The 25406-nt window shown below is 40.5% G+C and overlaps 1 protein-coding gene across 6 annotated transcripts in view; it reads right to left on the bottom strand.

Moving 5' to 3' along the window:
• NIP7 (nucleolar pre-rRNA processing protein NIP7) overlaps positions 1-25406 on the bottom strand; it is a 91736-nt gene that overhangs the window by 28823 nt on the left and 37507 nt on the right. For 3 of the 6 annotated variants that reach the window (XM_042970209.1, XM_042970210.1, XM_042970211.1), the window contains exon 5: positions 1984-2082. In XM_042970209.1, coding sequence (XP_042826143.1) covers positions 2023-2082 — 60 coding nt within the window. In that variant the 3' untranslated portion in view covers positions 1984-2022. Of the gene's footprint in view, positions 1-1794; positions 1866-1983; positions 2083-8824; positions 8928-12597; positions 12665-25406 lie in introns of those variants that run through there. The other 3 variants (XR_006212081.1, XM_042970212.1, XM_042970215.1) reach the window with 3 other exon arrangements.

Below are 25406 nucleotides of genomic sequence, written 5' to 3'. Positions count from 1 at the left end.
TTATTTCCTACATGCCAAGCATGAGTCTACCTTAGGGGATATTCCCTCTACCTGGAATGGTCTCCCACTCTGATTTCACATTCAGATTATATCTCTCTAATTTCAAGTTAAATGTCACCCCCTTGGTGAGGCTTATGTGAGCTGCCTCATCATAAGTGGCTATCCATCCTGTTTTCTTTCTCTCCATAGAACTCATGGCTACACATAATATTTTTCTGATTTATATGTTGATTGATCTGTTTGCACACCATGGTTGTCCCAGTATTTTGGCACACAGTAGGTGCTTAATAACTATCTGTTGAATAGATAAATGCCCAGCTTCTGGAATGAGGGAGAAGGGGTTAAGTTTCTAAATAGAGTTTTCTGAAACTTGAGTGTGGGAAAGGAATTTGGCCTTGCCACTGGATTAAGAATGCCTACAGGCAGCCCCTAACCCTGGAACTTTATTCTTAAAGCATTTTAACTTCATGCTAACTTTGAGCCGTGGACGTGAGACCCACCCATGGTTAAGTTCAGGTTAGGTTTGGGACACTGGGATATTTTCTTTCATCCATAATCACTGGATCAAGGCCTATAAATCAAATAGTTAAGACACAAAACACAAACAAGGTCGTAATTTGTTTCTTCCTGCCCTCTGTTTTTCTTGGCATGGAAAAACTCAAGCTTTTCCTGACTGGGGATGGGTAATGACACTGGGGGGTGATTCATTAAAAGTGGCCTGAGTAACTGGCCTTTTATTTCTTCTCATTCTTTCCCTTTATTGTCCCAACTCATGTAAGGAAACACATTGAATAAAATAATTCTCTTGCTGATAAAGAACTTTCCCTTGACTCTTTGTTCATTTGCAGTTATATGTTCCCAGAATCAAAATCTTAGTGCTAGGGAGGCCAAAGTGGCTAAGGGTAGAAGCAGTGTATATTTCTAATAGAGAAGGAAGGCCAAGAATCCTGGCTTTTTTTTTTTTTTTTCTAGAGAGAAAGAGACAGCATGCTCAGAAGGGACAGAGAGAGAAGGAGAGAGAGAGAATCCCAAGCAGGCTCCATGCTGTCAGCGTGGGGCCCCATGTAGGGCTCAATCTCACAAACCGTGAGAGCATGACCTGAGCTGAAATCAAGAGTAGGATGCTTAACCGACTGAGTCACCCCGGTGCCCCAAGAACCCTGGCTTTGGAAGCCACTGCTTTTACCTCCTCTTCTTAACAAAGCTGCCTATTCTATTAGAAAAGTGTTCCAGTCCCCAGGGAATCTAGCAGGAGTTAGGGAGTCCCTTATCTCTAAATTGGGTGTCACAGTATCAGTACTTTCCTCTCAAATGAGTGCCTTTAATGTCAACCATTCCTAAGGCCAGAAAAGAGAAAAGACAGTGATAACAACTAAAAATATTCAATTTCATAGTATTCAATTCAAAATATTCAATTTCATAGAGCATAATACCAAGAGAAATAGCAGAGTATACTATATTCATCTTTTACACTCCACACTGCTGTTTTATTTGAAGTATTTTTATGTTTTTTGTAAATAAAGAATAAATTCTAAAATATGTAAAAAAAAAAAAAAAAAAAAAAAAAAAAAAAAAAAAAGGCTGGACAAAAATCGACCAAAAGGCTAACAATAGCTATATCAGGGTTGAGGGCTTGGAGTCTATTTTCATTTTCACGTTTGTCCTCGTCTGAATCTTTTTAGTTCTTTTCACAGATTGTGCGTTACTTTTGTGATTAAAAAGAAGTAATAATAAAATGTGCTTTTATTTAAGTTGGTTTGTGTGCCCTGACCTCCTGCACCTCTCTGTGGAAGCGGAGCAATTTATTTTCCAAGAGGTGGGCATAGAAGGGCACGAGTGGGACTGCGATCCGGGTCAGGGCGAGGCTGTGGAAAAGTACCAGTGATGCCTCACGCTCAGCACGGCTCTGGTGAAGGCCACTATTAAGTCACCCCTCCTTCATTCTCTTCCCCCTCCATGTGAAATAATCCCAGTTCCTCTCACCTGTTGTCGTAAATCTGTTGCACATCTCTGAGCCTGCTCCTAGCGCTCCACCATCCCTGTGGATTCCCAAGGCCAGCAGCTCCTCCATGGGGGACGCGTCTAGGAAAGGGAGAGCGAGAAGATGAATCTGTGGGTCTCTGATGTTCTAAATTGGCGGTTCTTCCTGACTTTCGAGAAGGGACCTCAAAAGACAACATGCCTCCCACCTACCGAGGCTCTGGTCAATTAGGGGTCTAGGTAGTCAGGAGATGGATTATCTGCTAATATGGCTAGATGCTCGGTTGGAGAATGTGGCTCAGTAGGATTCCTTGTACCCTAATGAAACAGACTTTCCTACCAATCCCGGGCAGCAGTGAACAAGGCGCCCTCCCTGTGAGGAGTGAGACAAGAACTTGTGCTCCCTCCCAGGATCATAGTCCCAAGACACTAGGAAGAGGAATACACTGGTGACTCATGCCTGGTTTCTCCTAGTGTTCCTCCTTCCCTAAGTGCAGAAGGAGAGAGGCAAAAAGAGGGGCCTGGACATGAGTGCTGATGACCCTCTACAGGAAGGAAATACGTGGAGTGGGAAGAAAGCATTCTCCTCTCCCAAAGTTCTTACTATTTCTTGGATTATAGAACACTTTGAGGATATGAAGCAAGCTATAAACCACCACCTTAGAAAAGTGCACATATGTCCTGGACTTTGCTGGTAATGGTTTATATCTGCCTGTCTTTCCCTTTCTTCTAGAGCCCCCATTTTCCTCAGATGAACTGTTCCTCTTCTAGTCTATGTGAAGCTATGTAAGCTGTCAATCAGTATGTTCCACCTCCCCTTGCTCACAGGTGGGACATGTGATCCAATCTATTCAATCAGAGAAGCTCATGTCCCTGTGGCACGGAGCAGGGCGGGGCGGGGCGGGGGGGGGGGGGGGGTGGTGCACGTTGGGGAAGACCCCTTGTTATTAAAGGAATATTAAACTGGAGAAAAGTAAAGCCTGGGGCTGTCCATCGCTATTTTGTCTGACTAGTGGAGTCTCAAGAGTGGAGGCCAACAAGGGGTGCCTGGCTGGCTCAGTCTGAAAAGCATGGGACTCTTGATCTCCCAGTTGTGAGTTCTAGCCCCAGGGTGGGTGTATAGAGATTACTTAAAAATGAAAAATCTTAAAAAAAAAAAAAAAAAAAAAAGGAATAGAGCCCAACAAAGTGGAAAGGTGCCCTCAGGACAGTGTTAAACCCTTGAATCTAGTCACAAAGAAAACCTAAACATAAATGAACCACATAATTTCCTTTTTTTTTTTTTTCTTTCCCCTCAAACTAGTGTGTGAGGTAGGTTTCTGTACCTTGCAACATACGTGCCCACATAATAGAACTCGGCCTCCACTTTCCAGGGGTGGTCAGACTCTGAAGCCCAGGCCTCCACTGGCCATTCAGAGCCCTGTTAGCGGTGCCCCTTATACATGTGAAAATTGATCAAGTGAGGTAAGGGATTCGGATACATCAGATTACTGCATTTGGGGAGGCAGTACTTCCTTCTTCATGTTGGCTCCATTTCTGCCTCGCAGCGCCTCGAAAACCCCAAACCCCACCGAAAGCACCAGCCAGAGGGCACACAGCTGGAGAGAAAACAGGCAGTGTGGGTGTGTTGGAATGCAGGAGATTCTGGGAGGAAGAGGAAGACACTGGCGACTCATGCCCAGCTTCACCTGAAAAATTCGTACTGTATTATATAACTTAAAAAAAAAAATCTCTTTCAACTGCAAAATTTCAAAATTCTTTCCCCAAATCTCAAGAACGTAAAAGAAATCTCCAACTCCCCAAATTAGGATTTGTACTGCTGGCGTGAGCTTTTCCCCTCAAGACCATATAGATTGGCTTTCCCATGGATTTAGGATCAAAGGGCTCTTTTGGGTTATGTATTCCTTTGAAACGAATTCAAAGGCATGCATTTCCAAAGTGCAGGGGGAGCTGAAAAGCCTTCATCCTTGCTGAATGAATCAGCTTCCTGGGAGCACAGGTGACACGTCCTGACCCATCCCTTCACTGTCTGATAAGCCCAAAGGTCATAGCTCTGAACTTGACCCCACTTTTCCTTCTTCCTGCCCCTTTTCTGGGTTTTCTGATAAGGTGCCCTAAGTCAGCTGTGACACTGTTTTCTCTCTCTGCAAACATAGTCCCCAGGGCGTGCACTCTGCCTGTGAGCTCCCCAGCTGCTTCCAGCTCTCCCTCTGCCCACAGCCCTTTAATTGCTGCATTCCAACAAATTAGCCATGTGACAGAAGATTATTTTTAACTTCAATAGAGCAGCTCCCTCTCTTTTAATATATCATGCTTGGCCCACATTCCCTCGGTGAAAAGGGCACCATCGGCTACTTCTGAGAACTTTTAATTACTCCAATTGTTTGCAAACCTCTTAGAAGCTTGGGGGAAAAAAATTTCTTCTCCTTTCCCAGTTTTCCCATTTCCTATTTAATGGGAGCTGAGGCTGAGTCCAACCTGGAGACTTACCAGCTTCAACAGGTCTCCTCAAATCTCCTCCAGCCCCCTCTACCTGTCCTCCTCCACAGGGCTTTTCTTCCTTCCTTCCTTCCTTCCTTCCTTCCTTCCTTCCTTCCTTTCTCTCTCTCTCTCTCTCTCTCTCTCTCTTTCTCTCTCTTTCTTTCAAGTGCAAATCCACTGGGAGAATGAAGGGAGGGCAAGTTCCAGAGTCACAGGAACTGCATCCCAATGACACATGGAGCCTGGAAGGCAGCAGGAATGGATAGGGGTTGGTGCCTGTGGCCTTAGGAAGACTGAGCCCTCAGCATCTTCTAGGTCTTGGGATCCTGCAAGAGGGTCCTAATGATTGAGCTGATTCTGAGTCTAAGCCTTCCAAATTTGAGTAAACCACACAGACCAATGAGCATCTCATTGACCATCACATGGACTAAAAGCCTTCTCCAATTTTTCTGAATGTTCTAAGCCCATGATACTTCTCTAATCTCAGGAGGCCAAGTGGGCTATGTGGCCAGAAATGATTGGTATTGTATCAACTACCTTCACCTAGAAAGGTAGAGATCGAGTTTCATTTTGAGTCTCCCAAAAACCAAGAAATGTGCAATTTCTTTTACCTGAGATTTGCAAAGTAATTCAAATAGGTTCTATCAGTATGGAATCATTCCAGATATTATCTATGCTTTATGCATTTTGATGCACAGTGAATTATAAAAAGATAGGTGTGTGTGTATGTGTGTGTGTGTGTGTATGTGTGTATGTGAGAGAGAGAGAAAGAGAGAAAGAGAGAGACAGAGAGACAGAGAGAGAGACACTCTCCCTCTCTTGTTGTGTATTAGTAAAAGGGAAGAAAAAGTGTTCCAGGCAGTGGGAACAGCATATATGCAAGCTGTTGGGTAGGAAAAAGGAGTGTGTTTTGGGAATTTTAAAAAGCCAATGTGACTAGAATCTACAGAGAGTAACACATTATGCTCCAAGAGCCCAGTTCTTTGAACTTTTTAAAATTGAGATATATTTTACATAAAATTAAATGCTAATATTTTAGTGTATAGATCAGTGAGTTTTGACAACTGCAAACGCTGCCACCCAAATCCAGATTCAAACTTTTCCATGTCTTCAGAAAGTTCCCTAGTACCCCTGTCTAGTCAATGCCCCAGCCTTGGGCAGCTGCTATTCTGATTTCTATCACCATAAATTTAACTTGTTTGTCCTTGATTTAGCAGCATATAAATGATCATACAGTATGTGTTTTTTTGTGTGCACTTCTTTCTACAATACATCATCTGGATTGTTCCAACAGTTCCAATCTGTATGGTGTTTTTCTGTTGGATTTACAGGAATATGTGGTGATAAGGTCAAGCCTAACCAGAACAACTTCATTAATGATAGATTTCCCTAGAATGGGTTCAAGTCACCTGTCATTGACCACAGTAACGCCATTGAGACATGGCAAGGCACTTTTGATTTTAAAAAGGTTGGCAATGGGGAGCTTGGGTGGCTCAGGTGGTCAAACGTCCAACTTCAGCTCAGGTCATGATCTCGTGGTTCACAGGTTTGAGCCCCACGTTGGGCTCTATGCTGACAGCTCAGAGCCTGGAGTCTAGTTCAGATTCTGTGTTTCCCTCTCTTTCTGCTTCTCCCCCATTCGTGCTCTCTCTCTTTCTCAAAAATAAATAAATATTAAAAAAAAAAAAAAAAAAGGTTGGCAAATGTACCTCACCCTTTGATCCAGCCATTCTGGATTTAGGAGTTTCTCTTACAGATAGATATCCTCACATATGTGTCACATGATGTTTGTGGATGAATATGAATGAAAGGATTATTTTTCATAGTCAAGGATTAGAAACAAACTTATAAACATCCGTAGGGATCTGATTAAGTAAGTAGTAAGTAATGCAGACAATGGAACACTATATAGTCATGAGAAAAAAAATGAGGAGTTTCCTCAGGTCCTGAAACGAGATGCTGTCCAAAATGAAAATAGCCAGGTGCAGAACAGCATGTGTACTCATTCGCTTACTAAACAGATTTTTAGGGAGAGACTGCAATGTTCCAGACACCATGCTACATGCCGAAGGTACAACATTATACAGAATAAAATCCCAGGGTGCCTGGCTGGCTCTGTCAGTAGAACATGCAACTCTTGATCTCGGGGTTGTGAGTTCAAGTCCTACATTGGGTGTAGAGCTTACTTAAAAAAATTAAAATCTTAAAAAAAAAAAAGAATAAAATCCCTTCTCTCATGGAACTTGCTTTCTAGTGGCAGGGGTGGTAGAAAAAAATAAACAAATGAAAAATGTATCTGTATAGTGTGCTATCATTAATGTAAAATGAAAAAATGAAAGGGGGGGAAGAAAACATAAATGTGTTCTTTTATTTATTTATTTATTTATTTATTTATTTATTTATTTTTAATGTTTATCTATATTTGAGAAAGAGAGAGAGAGCACAAGCAGGGGAGGGGAAGAGAGAGACGGAGTCAGAATCTGATGTAGGCTCCAGGCTCTGAGCTGTCAGCACAGAGCACGACACACGACTTGAACTCATGAGCTGTGAGATCATGACCTGAGCTGAAGTAGGACGCTTAACCACCTGAGCCACTCAAGCACCCCCGTATTTTTATTATTTTTTTAAGATTTTATTTTTAAGTAATCTCTACACTCAATCTGGGGCCCAACTCATAACTCCAAGATCAAGAGTCACAAGCTCCACCCACTGAGCCAGCCAGGTGCCCCACAAATGTGTTCTTTTAACTCTGCACAAAGTATCTATTTCAGAAAAGACACGCCAGAAACTGGTAGGACAGAGGAAGGGAGCTAGGAAGCTGCAGGATGAAGACAGAACAAATGTCATTTAATGTTCTGTGTATCTTCTGACTTTAAATTATTGAATGGGTTATCTAATCCAGAATTAATGGATATAATTACAATATTTTGATCAAGTTGGAAGAAGTGTTTGGCAGCATTGCCCAGCACCTGGGCCCTCAAGTGGTGGGAAATGCCTTACGGCTTTTTAATCACGGCAGGAGGAAAGGGCTGGCCCCCAGCTGTCACTCACTGCAGTCATGAACCAAGTCATGGCATCACTCTGGTAAGATAAAAGAGGCACCGAGAGGACAGAAGGAAACAAAATCAGTCTTGAGTCACATACGCTTCATGGGTATTTATAAAAGCCTTAGGCAGCTCCTTCCTAAATTTGAATTAATGTCAAAAGAGAATCATTTCAGGAAGTATGAGTTCCTCTCTTCAAACTTTTTGGGACCATCCCACTCTGGTATGAATCGCATAGAGCCAAGTTCATTCACAGGGAACATCTGTGGGGGAGACGGGAAGCACAATAAAGAAACCATCTGACACTGAACATGGACATCATTGTCTTTTTTCCCAGCTTCCCTTGGGACATCCATTTGTTTGGTTGTGTGGGAAGGAAAGTCTATAAAATGTTTATGGTTATTATTTCAGTTTATTCATATAACATGTAAAAATGGCAATTTGGAAAAGGAGCTTCACTGAGATATGCATTCTTTGTACATGTTTGTATTCCAGAAGCTTCACAGAGTTGTTGGAAGGTGGCTTTGTGGCTCCTTGTGGCTTTTAGTTAACCAAAATGATTAAAAAAAAAAAAAAAAGTTTCGCTTTGAATATCAAATTTGTAATTATTTATCTTATCTCACAATAAATTACTTCTTTAAAAATCCTACCATTATTTTTCTTATATTTTTATTAACTTTTAATTACTAGTTAATACAGGAATACATTCTGGGGCACCTGGGTGGCTCAGTCGATTAAACGTCTGACTTCAGCTCAGATCATAAACTTGCAGTTCGTGAGTTTGAGCCCCACGTCGGGCTCTGTGCTGACAGCTCAGAGCTTGGAACCTGCTTGGGATTCTGTGTCTCCCTCTTTCTACACCCCTTCCCCACTCATATTCTCTCTCTCTCTCTCTTTAATGAATAAACATTAAATTATTTTTAATAAAAAAAGTAGTACATTCTTCTTTTTTAAAAAAAAGTTAGAGTGTTGCAGATAAAGTTTTGGTTCTCTTTAATCATTTTCCATAATGCTAATTTAATTGGTCTCAAGTATGGCTGGCAAATAATTACTTTATCATAGTGATTTTAATATGCAGCAAAGTGTGAGAATCACTTGTCTAACTGATTTAGGACTCCAATGTTTGGAAACTCAACCCCCTGACATGATGGGAAATACATATTTTTAAAAATACAAGAAATGGTTTTCATTCTTTAAGTGAAGGATGAGATTTGCCTTTCAAAATAGATTGCATTTTAGCAGAAAATTTCACTGTGTAAATAAAAAGCCAATATGCATTTCTAGAATAGAGTCTGGGGACAATGAGACCCTAAACTCACCATTTAAGTTGTCATTGTTGTGGGCATGTTGCACCTCTGTAGATTATTACGATGTGGCTGGAGACTGGGGATTGAGGAAGAACTGACTGAAGAAGTTTCTTGGCTAGAGAAAGAGAGGGCTGTAAAAGACCCTTGTGAAAGAGTCAGGCTGAGACTCTTAAGTTCTGTGTTGTCCAACATGGTAGCTACCAACCACATATGGTTCTTTAATCTTAAATTTAAGTGAATTGAAATGAAATCAAAAGTTAAGTTCCTCAGTCATGCTAGCCACATTTCAAGCACTCAATAGCCACATATAACTAGTGGTTACCATATTGGATGTAAGTATAGAATATTTCCCTCATTAAAGAAAGCTCTACGGCACAGTGCTACTCTAGAAATTATTGTATGTGGTCTTACCTAGTAGCTAGTTTTAAATGTTCATTCATGCAAAAATGAACTATTGGGACCTCATCAAAATAAAAAACTTCTGCACAGCGAAGAAACAATCAGCAAAATTAAAAGGTAACCGACAGAATGGGAGAAGATATTTGCAAATGACATATCAGATAAAGGGTTAGTATCCAAAATCTATAAAGAACCTACCAAACTCAACACCCAAAAAACAAATAATCCAGTGAAGAAAGGGGCAAAAGACATAAATAGACGCTTCTCCAAAGAAGACACCCAGCTGGCGAACTGACACATGAAAAAATGCTCAACATCTCTCATCATCAGGGAAATACAAAGCAAAACCACAATGAGATACCACCTCACACCTATCAGAATGGCTAACATCAACAACTCAGGCAACAACAGATGTTGGCAAGGATGCGGAGAAAGAGGATCTCTTTTGCCCTACTGGTGGGAATGCAAGCTGGTGCAGCCACTCTGGAAAACAGTATGGAGGTTCCTCCAAAAACTAAAAATAGAACTACCCTATGACCCAGCAATTGCACTACTAGGCATTTATCCAAGGGATACAGGAATGCTATTTCAAAGGAGCACATGCACTCCAATGTTTATAGCAGCACTATCAACAACAGCCAAAGTATGGAAAGAGCCCAAATGTCCATCCATGGATGAATGGATAAAGAAGATGTGGTGTATAAATACAATGGAGATTACTTGGCAATCAAAAAGAATGAAATCTTTCCATTTGCAACTATGTGGATGAAACTAGAGGGTATCATGCTAAGTGAAATTAGTCAGTCAGAGAAAGACAAAAATCATATGACTTCACTCATATGAGGACTTTAAGACACAAAACAGATGAACATAAGGGAAGGGAAGCAAAAATAATATAAAAACAGGGAGGGGGACAAAACAGAAGAGACTCATAAATATGGAGAACAAACTGAGGGTTACGGGAGGGGTTGTGGGAGGAGGGATGGGTTAAATGGGTAAGGAGCACTAAGGAATCTACTCCTGAAATCATTGTTGCACTATATTCTGACTAACTTGGATGTAAATTAAAAAAAAAAAATGTTCATTCATGAAATGTAATCACTTGCTTTATTACCAAGCCTTCAACTAAGTTTTAAAGACATGAATAGACATTTTTCCAAAGAAGACATCAGATAGCTAATAGACACATGAAAACATGCTCAACATCACTCATCATCAGGGAAATACAAATCACAACCACAATAAGATACCGTCTCACACCTGTCAGAATGGCTAACATTTACAACTCAGGCAACCACAGTTGTTGGTGAGGATGTGGAGAAAGAGGATCTCTTTTGCCCTGCTGATGGTAATGCAAACTGGGGCAGCCACTCTGGAAACAGTATGGAGGTGCCTCAAAAAGTTAAAAATAGAACTACCCCATGACCCAGCGATTGCACTACTAGGTACTTATCCAAGGGATACAGGTGTGCTGTTTCGAAGGGACACATGCACCCCAATGTTTATAGCAGCACTATCCACAACAGCCAAAGTATGGAAAGAGCCCAAATGTCCATCCACGGATGAATGGATAAAGAAGATGTGGCATACATGTACAATAACATATAATGGAATATCACTCGGCGATCAAAGAGAATGAAATCTTGCCCTTGGCAGCAATGTAGATGAAACTAGAGTGTATTATGCTAAGCAAAGTAAGTCAGAGAAAGACAAATATCATATGATTTCACTCATATGTGGAATTTAAGATACAAAACAGATAAACATAAGGGAAGGAAAAATAGTATAAAAAGAGAGAGGGAGAGAAACCATAAGAGACTCTTAAATACAGAGAACAAACTGAGGGTTGCTGATGAGGTGTTGGTGGGGGGATTGGCTAAATGGGTGAGGGGCATTAAGGAGGACACTTGTTGGGATGAGCACTGGTAAGTGATTAAATCAGTAAATTCTATTCCTGAAATCATTATTACACTGTATGTTAACAAACTTGGATTTGAATATAAAAAAAATAGTAACAGCTAATATTCATTGAATACTTATATATTGGTCAGTTTTCTTAGTGGCAGACAACACGTTTCACTCTTATCAATTTAAGCACAAAGAGATTTATTGAAGGGTATGGAGAGTTCACAGAAGCATTAGGAAAGTTAAGAAATATGCTCTAGGGGCTCCCGGGTGGCTCAGTCGGTTAAGCATCTGACTTAGGCTCAGTTCATAATCTTGCGGTTTGTAAGTTCAAGCCCTGCATCGGACTCTGTGCTGATAGCTCGGAGCCTGGAGCCTGCTTCAGATTCTGTGTCTCCCTCTCTCTCTGCCCCCCCCCCCCACACACACTTGTGCTCTGTCTCTCTCTGTCTCTGAAAAATGAATAAATGTAAAAAAAAAGAAAAGAAAAGAAAAGAAAAGAAATATGCTCTAGACTAAACATCCAGGAATGACTTCCAAAATTATACTGGAGAACAGGGTTGACAAGCAAGCTGCAGCCTCGGCCACCATCCAGAAGATTCAGAACTGCTAAGCTGCCACCATCAGCTGCTGGCTCCAGAATAATGTTGCCTTTGCCATGATCAGCACCAGCAAAATGGATGCTTCACGCCTGCCTCTCCTTCAACAGAGTTCAGAGCTCTCACTCTACAGAACTCCACAGAGTTCACATTTGTCTCACACAAATGGCATCTAAATCACAAACAAAATCAGAGCTGCAAGGGAGTTTGAGAAATGTACCAAGTATTTAGCTTCCTAAGCTAGAAAGAAATTGGAATGGATTTTGAAAGAACCAATCTAAAGTATCTGCCACAACTCGCCATGCGCCAAGTCTAGTAAGCATGTCTGATCTCATTTCATTCCTACAAGAATTCAGTGAGGAAGGCCCTATAATTATCCCCATTTGACCGATGAGGACACTATGGTAAATGGTGGGACTCATAGGATGATCTTAGTTGTGCTTTTCAAGTTAAAGGAGTCTTCTGTCCACTCTAACTAAAGGAAGCACCGAAGGGACAGCTGCCTGGAGAAGCCAGGATGGAAGATGACAACCCACAAGAATAAAGCAGCAGTCCCAAGGTGACAAAGGACAGCCAGAATGAATCTGAGAACTCAGGAGTGGTGCCAGATTCATGCCAGATTCCAGAGTCCCTGCTCTCCACAAGTCCATGCCGCCCCCAATGGGAAGAACCAGAACTCACCCACACGTGACAAAGACTAAGAACATTTTCTTGGTTACATTTCAACAGCCCCAGTTATATCTGTGACACAGAGGGCAGTGCAAAGTAAAGAACTCAGCAGGGAAGGCTTCCAGACGGAGGTGAGTTTTCAGTTGGTTTTAGAGAAGTGTTAGCTTATGTACATCTGTCAGAAGGCAGAGGCTTTCAGATGAAAGAACTCACGTGTCTCACGCCAAGACTCAGGGCTGAAGCGGGCAGTCACTGTAGCATATCAGACCAACGTCCTTGCCTGAGGAGGAAGGAGGTGGGTCAGTGTTTAGGAGAAAACAATAAAGAAGCTGGTTGGGAAGGGAACTGATTGCAGGATAAAATCACATGAAACCCTACCTATGATTATAGCTATATTAAAATATTAATAGAGTATATATTGAAATTCAATTAATTAAAATCTCAGGGAGTGGGACCCAGAAATTTTCTAAAACTCCAAGTCGATTTGTCCTGATTTGCCTGTCACAATGGCTGTTCCCGGTCCCATGTCTCCTTCCCTGTGAAAAAGCCCAAGCTTCTGGTGCCTGGGGGCTGGGGCCCCTTTGCCATGTCATTCTTTTTTTTTTTTTTTTTAACGTTTTATTTATTTTTGAGACAAAGAGACACAGAGCATGAACAGGGTTGGGTCAGAGAGAGGGAGACACAGAATCCAAACCAGGCTCCAGGCTCTGAGCTGTCCACACAGAGCCCACGTGGGGCTCAAACTCACAAAGCCTGAGATCGTGGCCTGAGCCGAAGTTGGTCGCTTAACCGACTGAGCCACCCAGGCGCCCTGCCATGTCATTCTTTCCAGGAGACGTTTTAGTAGGATCAGAAGATAACCATGTCAGATAGAAGAATAAATCTCAAGGAAATGGGTCACTTGGAGCTGGGAGATTCAGAATAATTTGAGAAACCAGCGTCAACATCTCAGAAATGCAGTAGGATGTGTGTTTTTTACTTACTTCACTTAAGTTTTATCAAACAATATTAGTAACAACATTCTAACAAGTCTTTCCATCTACTTGGTCTTATGCTAACCGATTTAATATTGCTTTATATGATTTAACCCTCACCACAATTACCTAAACTAGAGGCAATTAATATTGCCATTTTACCAGTGAGGAAACTGAGGCTTAAGAAGTCCCACAACTAAGAACTGGACCCTGGAGTCCATAGATTTAGCCATCCTACTATGCTGCCTTGATTTCTTTATCCTTATTTGTGTTTCCCTATTATTTTTCACACGTTATGTTTACTCATTGGCTCTTCACTCCTCCAAAAACTAGAAGTTTCTTAAATGTGATGATTAAGTCTGACTCATCTTTTTACACCCTTAACCCCAATACCTGACAAAGACTAGCACATAGTACTTAATAGCACATAGAGTTAGACAAAGCTTTATAACATAACCATTCGCTTTATTTTTTTAAATTTTTTTTACATTTATTTATTTTTGAGAGACAGAGCATAAGTGGGGGAGGGGCAGAGATAGAAGGAGACAGAAAATCTGAAGCAGGCTCCAGGCTCTGAGCTGTCAGCACAGAGCTTGATGTGAGGCTCAAACCCATAAACTGTGAGATCATGACCTGAGCTGAAGTCGGACACCCAACCAACTGAGCCACCCAGGCGCCCCACTTTATTTTTTTAAAATATTTATTTTTTAGAGAGACAGAGACAGACTGCGAGCTGGGGAGGGGCAGAGAGAGAGAGGGAGACACAGAATCCAAAGCAGGCTCCAAGCTGTCAGCACCGAACCCACGCAGGACTCAAACTCATGAGCCATGAAATCATGATCCGAGCTGAAGTCGGCCGCTTAACCGACTGAGCCACCCAGGCCCCTCCATTCACTTTATATACTTATACACAATGACTCTTGCAGATAGTCACAGCTTCTGGGTAACAAGTTGATGATGTGAGTCCTCTCATTTCGTATATTGCCATGGTCAAGTGTGAGGGTCTTAGAGTCAGAGAGTTACAGGTTTGAATCCTGCCTCAGCCACTTATTAATGGTATAGCTTTGGGCAAATATTAAAAGAAAAAAGTTTTGGGGCACCTGGATGGCTCAGTCGGTTGAGTGTCCAACTCTTGATTTCGGTTCAGGCCATGATCCCAGGGTCGTGGGATCAAGCCCCACATTGGGCTCCATGATGAGTGTGGAGCCTGCTTAAGATTCTCTCTCTCTCTCTCTCTCTCTCTCTCTCTCTCTCCCCCTTTGCCCCTCTCCCCAACTTGAGTTCTCTCTCTCTGTCTAAAAAAAAAGTTTATAATTTATAAAGGGTTATTTGTAAAAAGAGCACTGCTCTTGGGTCCTGAAGAAATAACTGGAAAAGTTAATGATTCCAATGCTTAAAAATATATCTGTGTGTACAGGCACATCAAAAGACGTTCAACATCCCTAATCATCAGGTAAATGGAAATCGAAGCGATAATAAGATATCACCTCACTCCTGTCAGAATGGCTACTATCAAAAAGAAATAGCAAGTGTTGGTGAGGCTATAGAGAAAAGGGAATCCTCATGCACTGTTGGTGGGAATGTAAATTAGTGCAGTCACTATGGAAAACAGTCTGGAGTTCCTCAAAAAATTAAAAACAGAACTACTGTACAATCCAGCAATCACATTTCTCGTTATTTATCCAAAAAAATGAAAACACTAATTTGCAAAGACATCTGTACCCCTAAGTTCATTGCAGCATTATATGCCATAGCCAAGATTTGGAAGCAACATAAATGCCTATTGGTAGATTAATAGATAACAAGTGCTATGTACCTGCAAAGGAATATTACTCAGCCACAAAAAGAATGAAATCTTGCCATTTATAACAACACTGGTGGACCCAGAAGGTATTATGCTAAGTGAAATTTCTCAGAGAAAGACAAAATATGGTATGATTTCACCTATATGTGGAATCCAAAGAAGCAATACAAATAAACAAATAAAACAAACCAGAAACAGATTCATAGATACAGAGAAAAAACTGATGGTCGCCTGAGGGCTGTAGGATGTAGGAATGGACGGAATAGGGGAAGGAGGTTAAGAAGTGCAAACTTCCAGCATAGGGAATATAGAAAATAATATTGTAACAACTTCATATGGTGACAGATGGTAACTAGACTTACTGTGGTGACCACTGGTGATGCATATAAATATCGAATCACTATGTTGTATACCTGAAACTAATACGATATTGTATTTCAGTTATTCTGTAATAACAAATATGTACCTGATCAAAGTGATAGACAGGTGGGTTCTCAGAGGAGCTCAGTGTCTCGCTACAGTAGCCAGCAGCCTGCTGACCCTCTCAGCTCCTCCTACTGAGAAAGATGGAGAAGCAAGAACAGGGAATTGCTGTGGTTAAATGTTAACTTGTGTTTATTTCTCTACAACTGCAGGCTGTTTAATTTGGCCAACCCAGTGAAGATTCTTTGGTAAACTTGTGCATAATTTCTAAACACCAGACCTACGACCTTTACACACATGCTAAACATTTATAGAGTGGAAGAGTTCTCTTTTTTCTCCATCAGTGAATTGAATAAATACCAACACCCTCCCCTTTCCCCCCAAAAAAGTATTCTGTGATCTACACTAAAGATAAATTGGTAATAATTCATCCTGATCAGCAAAGGGTTGTAAAGCAGATTCTTTGATAAGCCAATTAATTCCAGAAGGCACTGGGGCTTATTTCTTCCCGATACTGATTTATATTCTCAAAGCCATAGAATGTTAGAGCTGGAAAGAAACCTTTTAAGATTATCTCGTCAAGCCTTCTGATTTTAATGGAGGAGAAAACTGTGCACTCCAGAGAGGAAAGTTTAGACTCACAGACAAATGTTAATAAAGAAAGAATCATATAGAAAATATTTTGTCATAACAATTCCTACAGCACTGTGGTTATTGTTTTTTGTTCCTTTTATAATCTGGTGGTCCAAATACAGTATTTGGGCCTGGACTTGGAAATCTGTGGACACTAATCTTCAGCTTTGTGCTGACGTCAGAGATATTTGAGAATCACTGCTGCCCCCTGCTGGAAATTTAAAACCTCACAGGTTCTCAAGGCTCTATGTAATTTTTTAAGTCAAAAAAAATCTAAAAGTAATATTTCCTTAAGTTAGTAAGCTTAAATTTTTTTCATTTTACTTATTTCAAAAAGATAGAACACATGCATGTGAATGGGGCAGGAACAGAGGAAGGGAGGGAGGGAGAGAGAGAGAGAGAGGGAGAGAGAGAGAGAGAGGGAGAGAGAGAGTCCCAAGCAGGCTCCATACTCAATGCAGATCTGTGGCAGGGCTGGATCCCACAACCCTGGGACCATGTCCTGAGCAGAAGTCAAGAGTCAGATGCTCAACCAACTGAGTCACTCAGGCGCCTCCTGTTAGTAAGTTTAAATAGTATGGAAGGGTATAAAGAGAAAGCCAATACTTGCCCCCCTTCAATAATACTTCCCAGTGATAACTGCCATTAACAATTTTATTGAACATTTTTCCATAATTTTTTACTTATATATTTGTATATGTCTGTGCACATGTATATAATTTTATAGATATGTAGGAAAATGCCATGCAATGTCTTATAGCTTATTTTTCTTTATTTTGGATATTTAAAAGCTTCCTAATTTTTTTTTAGAAACATATCTTGAATATTTTTAAAAAAGTAATCTCTATGCCCAACGCGGGACTTGAACTCACAACCCAGAGATCAAGAGTTACATGCTCTTCCAACTGAGCCGGCCAGGCACCCCCAGGTGCTCCTGTCTTGAGTAACTTTTTAAAAAAATTGTATTTTAGAGAGAGAAAAAGCATGCCCGTGAACATGGGGGAGGGGCAGAGAAAGAGAGAATCATAAACAGGCTCCACACTCAGAACAGAGCCCAATGCAGGACTCGATCCCACAACACTGGGATCATGACCTGAGCCAAAATCAAGAGTCAACCTCCTGAGCCACGGAGGTGCCCCCTGAACATCTTTTCAAAGCAGTATATTGACAACCTCATTCTTTTTTATGGGCGGATAATAGTCCATTGCTTGGATGTACCATAAATTATTCATTCAGTCTTCTTTTGATAGACTAAAATGTAAATCTCTCTAAGAGCAGGGAATTTATTTACTATTTTGTTGTTGTTACTCACCGCTGTCTCCAGTAATGAGAATAATACTCAACAAAGTTTGCTTAGTAAGTAAATGGACACTTTCCTAGTTTTAAGAATTTCTGTTTAAAAACACTGTTCTGAATGCCTTTGTGCCCATATTTTTGTGCATTGGATAAAGTCTAGGAGGAAGTACAGGTTCAAAGGCATGCGAATCTTAAGTTTTGACAGATACTGCCAAATTATCACTTTTGATGAAGAATGGATCCAGATGTTTAATAATTCTATGATTCCCATGACTGACTTGACATCAAAACCAGAAGCTCCCAGAGAATTAATGAAACATAGCTGTTTTCCCTTTTCTGCTCTAATTCAGTAGTGGGGTGGCACAGAATATTTAACATGCCCCACCCCCCCCCACCCCCCCCCCCCCGCCGTGATTCCCATGCACACTCAGAACCGGCAATAGCCACATAATCTACCCATGTCTTGCTACACTGCAGCAGATGGGAATGTGCTCCTATATCCTAATCTTCATGTGGTAACTCATTTGTTATTCACCTGATGCTTATCGAGTGCCTACTGTGTGTAAGACCCTATGCTCTCTCAACCACACGCAAGATTGTACAGGGGGTGTGGTATGGATTTCGCCACTGCCATGGGTGGTGGTGCTGGGGGCGAACGGGTGAGTTTGTCGGTATACGTGTTGGCCAGTGGCTGGGGTTTGGGGAGGGAGCAATGTGTGGGTGAAACTTGGGAATCCTGCAGCACGACAGTGGCAGAAATTTTTTAAAGGCCCAGCCCTGCCCTCAGTGACACGTATGTGTGTCTAACAAACATGGAGCCAGCGCAACTTCTAGCTCTTCTTAGGCAAGTGCTACCCAGGGTCGCCAAAAGCCGAGGAGTGGGGCGGGGCACAGTCTTTCCCCCCTGGGCCCTTCTAAGCCAGATAAAATATCATGCAGATGCGACACATGTGGGAAATGCGCCATGGACAGCCAACAGATGGCAGTCATAAAAAGAGATGACAGATTCCACCGTCATTCACGACCCACCCAAATGTCACGTCCGCTGGGCTCTTTCCCTGGCAGTTCCTGCCCCAAGCAGGTGTTGTTTTCATGTACTCCATGGCAGTTAAAATATAACAACAGAAGGGGAAAAAAAACCCACCAGAAAACAAACTGCTACTACTATTCCCCAAGGCTTACTGTATCAGAACTTCTGACCACATTACTGCATGACCCCATTTTATTCTCCCAACAGTGTAGCGAACTCAGAGAAGTTAAATAACCAGACAAAGGCTACACAACTGGTTTAGTAGATGATCTTCACATCCTTTTTGCTTGCACATCTCATCACGTAATTTTGAAAAATTGTGTATCCCTAGAAACAGACATTTATGTCTGAAATGCATCTACGGCCACTTAATTTATAACAAAGGAGGCACTACAGAAAGCAGGGGTGTTTTGTTTTGTTTTGTTTTTTGAGAGAGAGAGAGAGAGAGAGAGAGAGAGTGGGGGAGAGGGGCAGAGGGAGAAAGAGAGAGAATCTTAAGCAGACTCCGCATTCAGCAAGGAGCCCAACAAAGGCCTCAATCCCACAGCCCTGGGACCATGACCCGAGCTGAAATCAAGAGTCAGACACTCAACCGACTGAGCGCCCAGGCGCTCCTGGATTTTTTACTAAATGGTGCTGTAATAGCTAGATACCCATATGGGGAACACTACATCAAATCCAGGTGGATAAAAGACAAATGTGAAAGACAAAAATCTCCGGCTTTTTAGAATATATGAAAATATTTTCTCAGCTTCTGAATAGGAAAGGATTTATTAAACAAGCCACTAACTGCTCAAGATAAAGGAAAAGAATGATAAAGAGAATGACTCAATTACACTAAAGTTACACATTGTGGTTCACAAATATACTACATAGAGAGTATACTAGATAAACTACAGAGTAAGAGAAGACAATTGCAACAAATGTAACCAAATGCTCATCAGCTTGTTGCAACACTAGGCAAAGGCAACAGTGTTAAATGGTACAACTACTTTGGAAAACAGTTTGGCATCCTTTTTGTACAAATGTTATATACAGTTGCTCCTTGAACAACATGGGTGGTTTGAGTGAATTGTACAGGTCCACTTATACATGGATATACACTTAATATTTTTTCTTATACTTTTCCTTATTTTTAGTAAGTTCTACATCCAATGTGGGGCTGGAACTCATAACCCTGAGATCAAGATTCACATGCTCTGCAGACTGAACCAGCCATGTGCCCTTTCTCTTAGAATATTCTTTTTTTAAATCTTTTTAACGTTTATTTATTTTTGAGACAGAGAGAGACAGAGCATGAACAGGGGAGGGTCAGAGAGAGGGAGACACAGAGTCTGAAACAGGCTCCAGGCTCTGAGCTGTCAGCACAGAGCCCGACGCGGGGCTCGAACTCACGGACCGCGAAATCATGACCTGAGCCGAAGTCGGCCGCTTAACCAACTGAGCCACCCAGGCGCCCCGACTCTTAGAATATTCTTAATAACATTTACTTTTCTCTAGCTTATTTTATTGTAAGAATATAGTATATAATATACATAACATACAAAATATGTGTTAATCAACTGTTTATCGGTAAGGCTTTTGGTCAATAGTAGTTAAGTTTTGGGGGAGTCAAAAGTTACATGCAGATTTTTTACTGTATGGGGGTCAGTGTCTCTAAATTCTGCATTGTTCAAGGGTCAAGTATAGTTCACAATTAAAAAGAAAAGAAAAGAAACCATTGACTAACAATGTGTATCTCCTTCCATATTTTAAAGTTGACATCTAAAAGTTTCCATCTTGGGGCACCTGGGTGGCTCATTCAGTTAAGTGTCTGACTTTGGGTCAGGTCATGATCTCATGGTCCGTGAGTTTGAGCCCCACGGAGCCCAGAGCCTGTTTCAGATTCTGTGGCCCCCTCTGTCTCTGCCCCTCCCCCACTTGCACTCTCTCTCTCAAAAATAAACATTAAAAAAATTTTAAGCCTCCATCTTACTTTTTATTACTTGAACAACAATGCTTATAGAAGCCTTATTTTTAATTGTCCCAAATAGAAAACAACCCAAATATCTATGGAAAATGACTAACTAAATTGTTGATTTTCATAAAATACAACACCACTCAGCAATAAAAAGGAATGACATGGATGAATCTCAAAAACGCTGTTATGCAAATGAAGCCAGACACAAAGGGTATCTGCTGTATGATTCTATTTATATAAAATTCAGAAACAGATGAAACTAAGATGTTTGAAATCCAAACAGTGGTTGGTGGATGAGGAGTAACTTGAAGAGGGCATCAGGGAACATTCTGGGGTGATTCATCATACATTTAACTAGATGCAAAATATGTACTTTCTGGCACATTATGGATCTTAACATTTAAAAATAAAACTGTGATATCACTGCCATAAATACATCCAATGAAATATAAGTACCATACTGATTTGATACTCACCATCATCCACTTAAAAATTTAAAAATATGGACAAGCCCTTCTTGACTAGTCATTCATTTTAAATCATTCTTTTTATCCTTGAAATCCATGTCTCCCACCATATATTACTCTAATGAAACATGTTTTTATGTTTGAAAGTCCCTTATTCATCATCTATTTCTCTGCAACAACATATGACCATGTATTTACATTTTTTCTTTTTTTAGATTTTAAAGTCTTTAAAAATATGCTATCACCACAAGGGTTTAAATATTAATTTTCTTTGGACTTAAGCTAACATTATAAGTTATACCCTAATAATATCAATCAAAGCAGCATAAAGTTATGTCCACTGAAAGTTAATCTCTTAATGAAATGAATGAAGGAGTAGTTAATGGGACCTTAAGTAGTCTTTTTTTTTTTTTTTTTTTTAGTTTATTTATTGAGAGAGAAAGAGAGAGTATGCACACGTGCACATACAGGGAGGGGTAGAGAGAGAGGGAGGGAGAGAATCTTAAGCAGGTCCCATGCTCTTACCGTGAAGCCAGAACCAGGGCTGGAACTCACAAACCATGAGATCATGACCTGAGCTGAAACCAAGAGTCAAACGCTTAACCGACTGAGCCACCCAGGTGCCCAGGACCTTAATTAGTCTTGAACTATGCCAGTATTGGTATCCAAACTTAGTTTCTTACAACATAATATACACCAGAGTGGGATGTAGATTATATGCCTTACCTTTTGCAAGGTGGGAGACAGATGATTGGGGCAGAGAAACTGGCAGGATCTCTGACTTTGGAGTATTCTCAGATAAGTTTTAAGAAAGATAACACATGAAGGTTGATCCCCCTTGAGAAGCCTTCATGCTTAGGGATATGTATAATTCCAGTTTGAAGATGGCCAGTTTAGAATGTGCTGGAGATGGGATTCTATGTCTGACTACCAGCCTAGATTCTTTCAACTGTGCCATACAATCCTATTTTATTTCTTATCACTTTGACCTAAAACAACCATTTTAGGAATATTTATTTGCCTTTGGGGGATGGTGGGCAGCTATGGAAGGAATACATTACCATTGCTCAAAATTAAAATATAGTATCATTTTTACATGTCAGTCTTCCATCTAGACCTTGAACTCTCACAGGGAAAAATTAGTGTTTTATCTATATTTGTGGCCCTAGAACCTATTGAGCTTCAACTCACAAAGCAGGGCCTCAATAAATGTTGAGCAAATGCCCATGGAGGACTAGACTATTTTTTTTTTTTCTATGATCTCACAGCATACTACCTAAAAAATCTTACCTAACATAAGACTGGAAATGTCCTGTCCTGGACTGGAAGTTATTAGGCTCTGAAGCTTTCTTGAGCTTCATACATGAGTCAGGCATCATGCTAAGGCTTCATTAAGGATAACATTTATTGGGGATCTTTTCCCTCTACTCCTGTAGAAAATTAGGAAAAATTAGAAAAGTCTAAGGAAGAAAATATTTGAAATCTCTTGTCATTCTATCTTGGTTAATATAAATAGATATGAATTTAAAATTGGACTCAGACAACAAAAATAAAATAAAATAAAATAAAATAAAATAAAATAAAATAAAATAAAATAAAATATAAAAATAGGAGGCAGACATAAATTCATTATAACATCTTGGGCAAGTCAACCTCCTGGAGCCTCAGTTTATCCATCTGTAAAACTGGCATAATAATACCATTTTTTGTAGAATTTTGATGAAGATTAAATGAAATAACAGCATTTACTTACCCTAGCATAATACATGGTAAATAGTAAATGTTAACAAAAAAAGTGTACATGATTATAACTTACATAAATTTGTGGTCACATTATATGTTTCAATTATTTTTCTCTTCTTATTATATCTTGAGCATGAAATCATCTTTGGGTACATATTTATTTATTTTCTTGTTTTTTATGGGGGGGACATAATTTTTATCACAGAGAAAATTTCTTACTATGAACACACCAGGAGTTACTTAATAACCTTATTTTTAGATATTTCTAGTTCTAATTTTTTGTACACTATCAGTAATGCTGAGATGAAAATGCTTGCACTCAAATCTTAGTGCACTTTTACAATTATTTCTACAGAATGAATTTCTAGACAATGGAAGTTTTATGGCTTCTGCTATTTGTTGTTGTTTGCTTGTTTTTGTTTTTTGTTTTGTTTTGTTTTGGTTTCCCTGAATTGCTCTTTGGAAAGTTTTTATAGATTTACAGTTTCACCAGCACTGGCCAAAAGTACCTGTTTCACAGCACCCTCCCTGACACTGGGTATTATTTTTTTTTTTTTAACCTTGCCAATTTAATTGACATGTATCAGGCATTGTTTTACAGGCTTTACCTCATTTCATGTTCACTACAATCCGATGAAGTGTCCATTTGGCAATCTGTCCTCTTTAGCAGATGGGGAGAAACAAGACTACTAGAGGTTAAGTTCTTACTCAAGCCAGTAAATTATTAGGCCAGGAGAAGCCTGTTGATCATTAACTTGCTGACTGTAGCTTTCCCCCTATACCACACTGCCTCCTGCTGGTGCCCAGAGGGAGGGCAGGAAGCACTGAAGCTCCTCAAAGCAGAATCCTTAAATAAGAGTTGAATATTTGTGGTGAGTAAAGAAGAGACAACCATATGATGGTGGGACTTTGAAAAATGAGGAGAAAACTAAACAAGCTTTACACTTAATGTTTACACATTTTATGTAAGTTATAGCTTAATTTAAAAAAAAAGGAAAGGAAAAATGAGAATTTTGATAGAGAAGAGGAGGAAAGACTTTTCAGGAAAATACTGGATGCGTTAATAAAAATATTTTATGCTTATTGAGCCCAAATAATGAGCCAAGCCCTCTGTGAAGGGCACTGGAAATAGTAATTCACTTAATTTTCATACAACCCCATGAGGCACGTCTGTTGTTTGTGCCTCACAGATAATATAACAGAGGTAGATAGATGGCTAAGTAATTTGCCCAAGCTTATGTGACTAACAAGCAGAAGAATCAGAATGTGAGATAGGTAAATTGGCTCCTGGTTAAGGCAGGCAGGCTGGGATGGCTAAGTAGCCCAAATCACCAAAGATCTGTCATACTCAGAGGCCTCTTCCTATTCTGGAATGTCCACAACACAGAAACTTGGAAAGACCAGGATACTATACAGATTCAGGTCTATGTCTAACTAATTCAAGGGTCTAGCATGTGATTTCTCAACCTCAATGATGCTGCCACTTGCCCACCTGAGTTATTCTTCAGTGGTCCCAAACTGGGTCTTTGCTGGCACTAACCCAAGGGGTCAGGTAGAAGAGGCTTTGGAGCTCAACCAGTTGCTGGGCCTCTCAGGGAGGGGGCACACCACTCACTACAACTGGTATTTCTCTATTTGGTATGGGTACTGGTTGGTAGATTCCAAGAGCATCAAAGACAGCTATTGGTGACTCACATCCTATGTCCCCACTTCCTTCCTACATTGACTCCAGGCCCACTTAGTTCTTTGGAAATACTCCTTACCCATTCATTCCCCTGGCTGTGGAAGATAGGGATAATGATGTTTCCAATGAAGAAGTGGGGAAAGGACTCTCCAAGGTCTATTGGCAAGCCCATCACAGAAAAAAAAAAAAAAAGTAAGGTTCAGGAATGTGTCCAGCAAGGTGACGGTTGCAAGTGGATTTGGAACTGGAGTTGGACAAGAAGAGAACCTGGAGAAAGAGAGAAGGACCATGATTTTTTTAAAATCCTCTCCAGGCCAATCTACAAGGCCAAAAGGGAGAAAAGAACTCAGGGAAAGTATCCTGTGCAGTCATAAAATTATATAGACAGCTGTTCTGTATCTAGAAAATCACAACACAAACACATAAGAACTGGGAGTTTGTCCTAAGAATGTCTCTGTTTCGGTAAATATAGTTTGCTGGTGGGCATGAAATTACATTTCAATAAATATAATTTGCTGGTGGTATGGTCTTTCAGTATGTATCAAAAGCCTTCCTCATGTGCCTAGTCAGTTCGATCCAACCTCAAGAAATGTGTCAGGCTCTGGGCTAGGTTCCAGGATGTAGAGTGAACAAGAAACTAACTCTAAACAATGTATTTCAGGAAGGATGATATATGAGCTGCTAAGGAGGAAGCAACAGGGTGATTTAACCCTGCCCAAAAAGCCAAGAAAGGTTGAAATTCTCTTAAATGAGGCTTGACTGACAAGAAGGACTTAGTTAGGCTAGAATAGACAAGATGAAGCTTCCAGGGCGATTGAGTAGCAGGTGATAAGGAAATGTTACAAGTTGCACATATGTGGGGCACCTGGGTGGCTCAGTAGGTTAAGCATTTGACTTTGTTTCAGGTCATGATTTTGTGGTTCGTGGGTTCAAGTCCCACGTCAGGCTCTGTGCTGACAGTTCAGAGCCTGGAGTCTGCTTCAGATTCTGTGTCTCCCTCTCTCTCTG

The sequence above is a fragment of the Panthera tigris genome, chromosome E2 (genome assembly GCF_018350195.1).
Source record: "Panthera tigris isolate Pti1 chromosome E2, P.tigris_Pti1_mat1.1, whole genome shotgun sequence".
Classification (NCBI taxonomy): domain Eukaryota; kingdom Metazoa; phylum Chordata; class Mammalia; order Carnivora; family Felidae; genus Panthera; species Panthera tigris.
The sequence above is the reverse complement of the archived record's forward strand: the minus strand, read 5'-3'. Positions and strand labels throughout refer to the sequence as shown.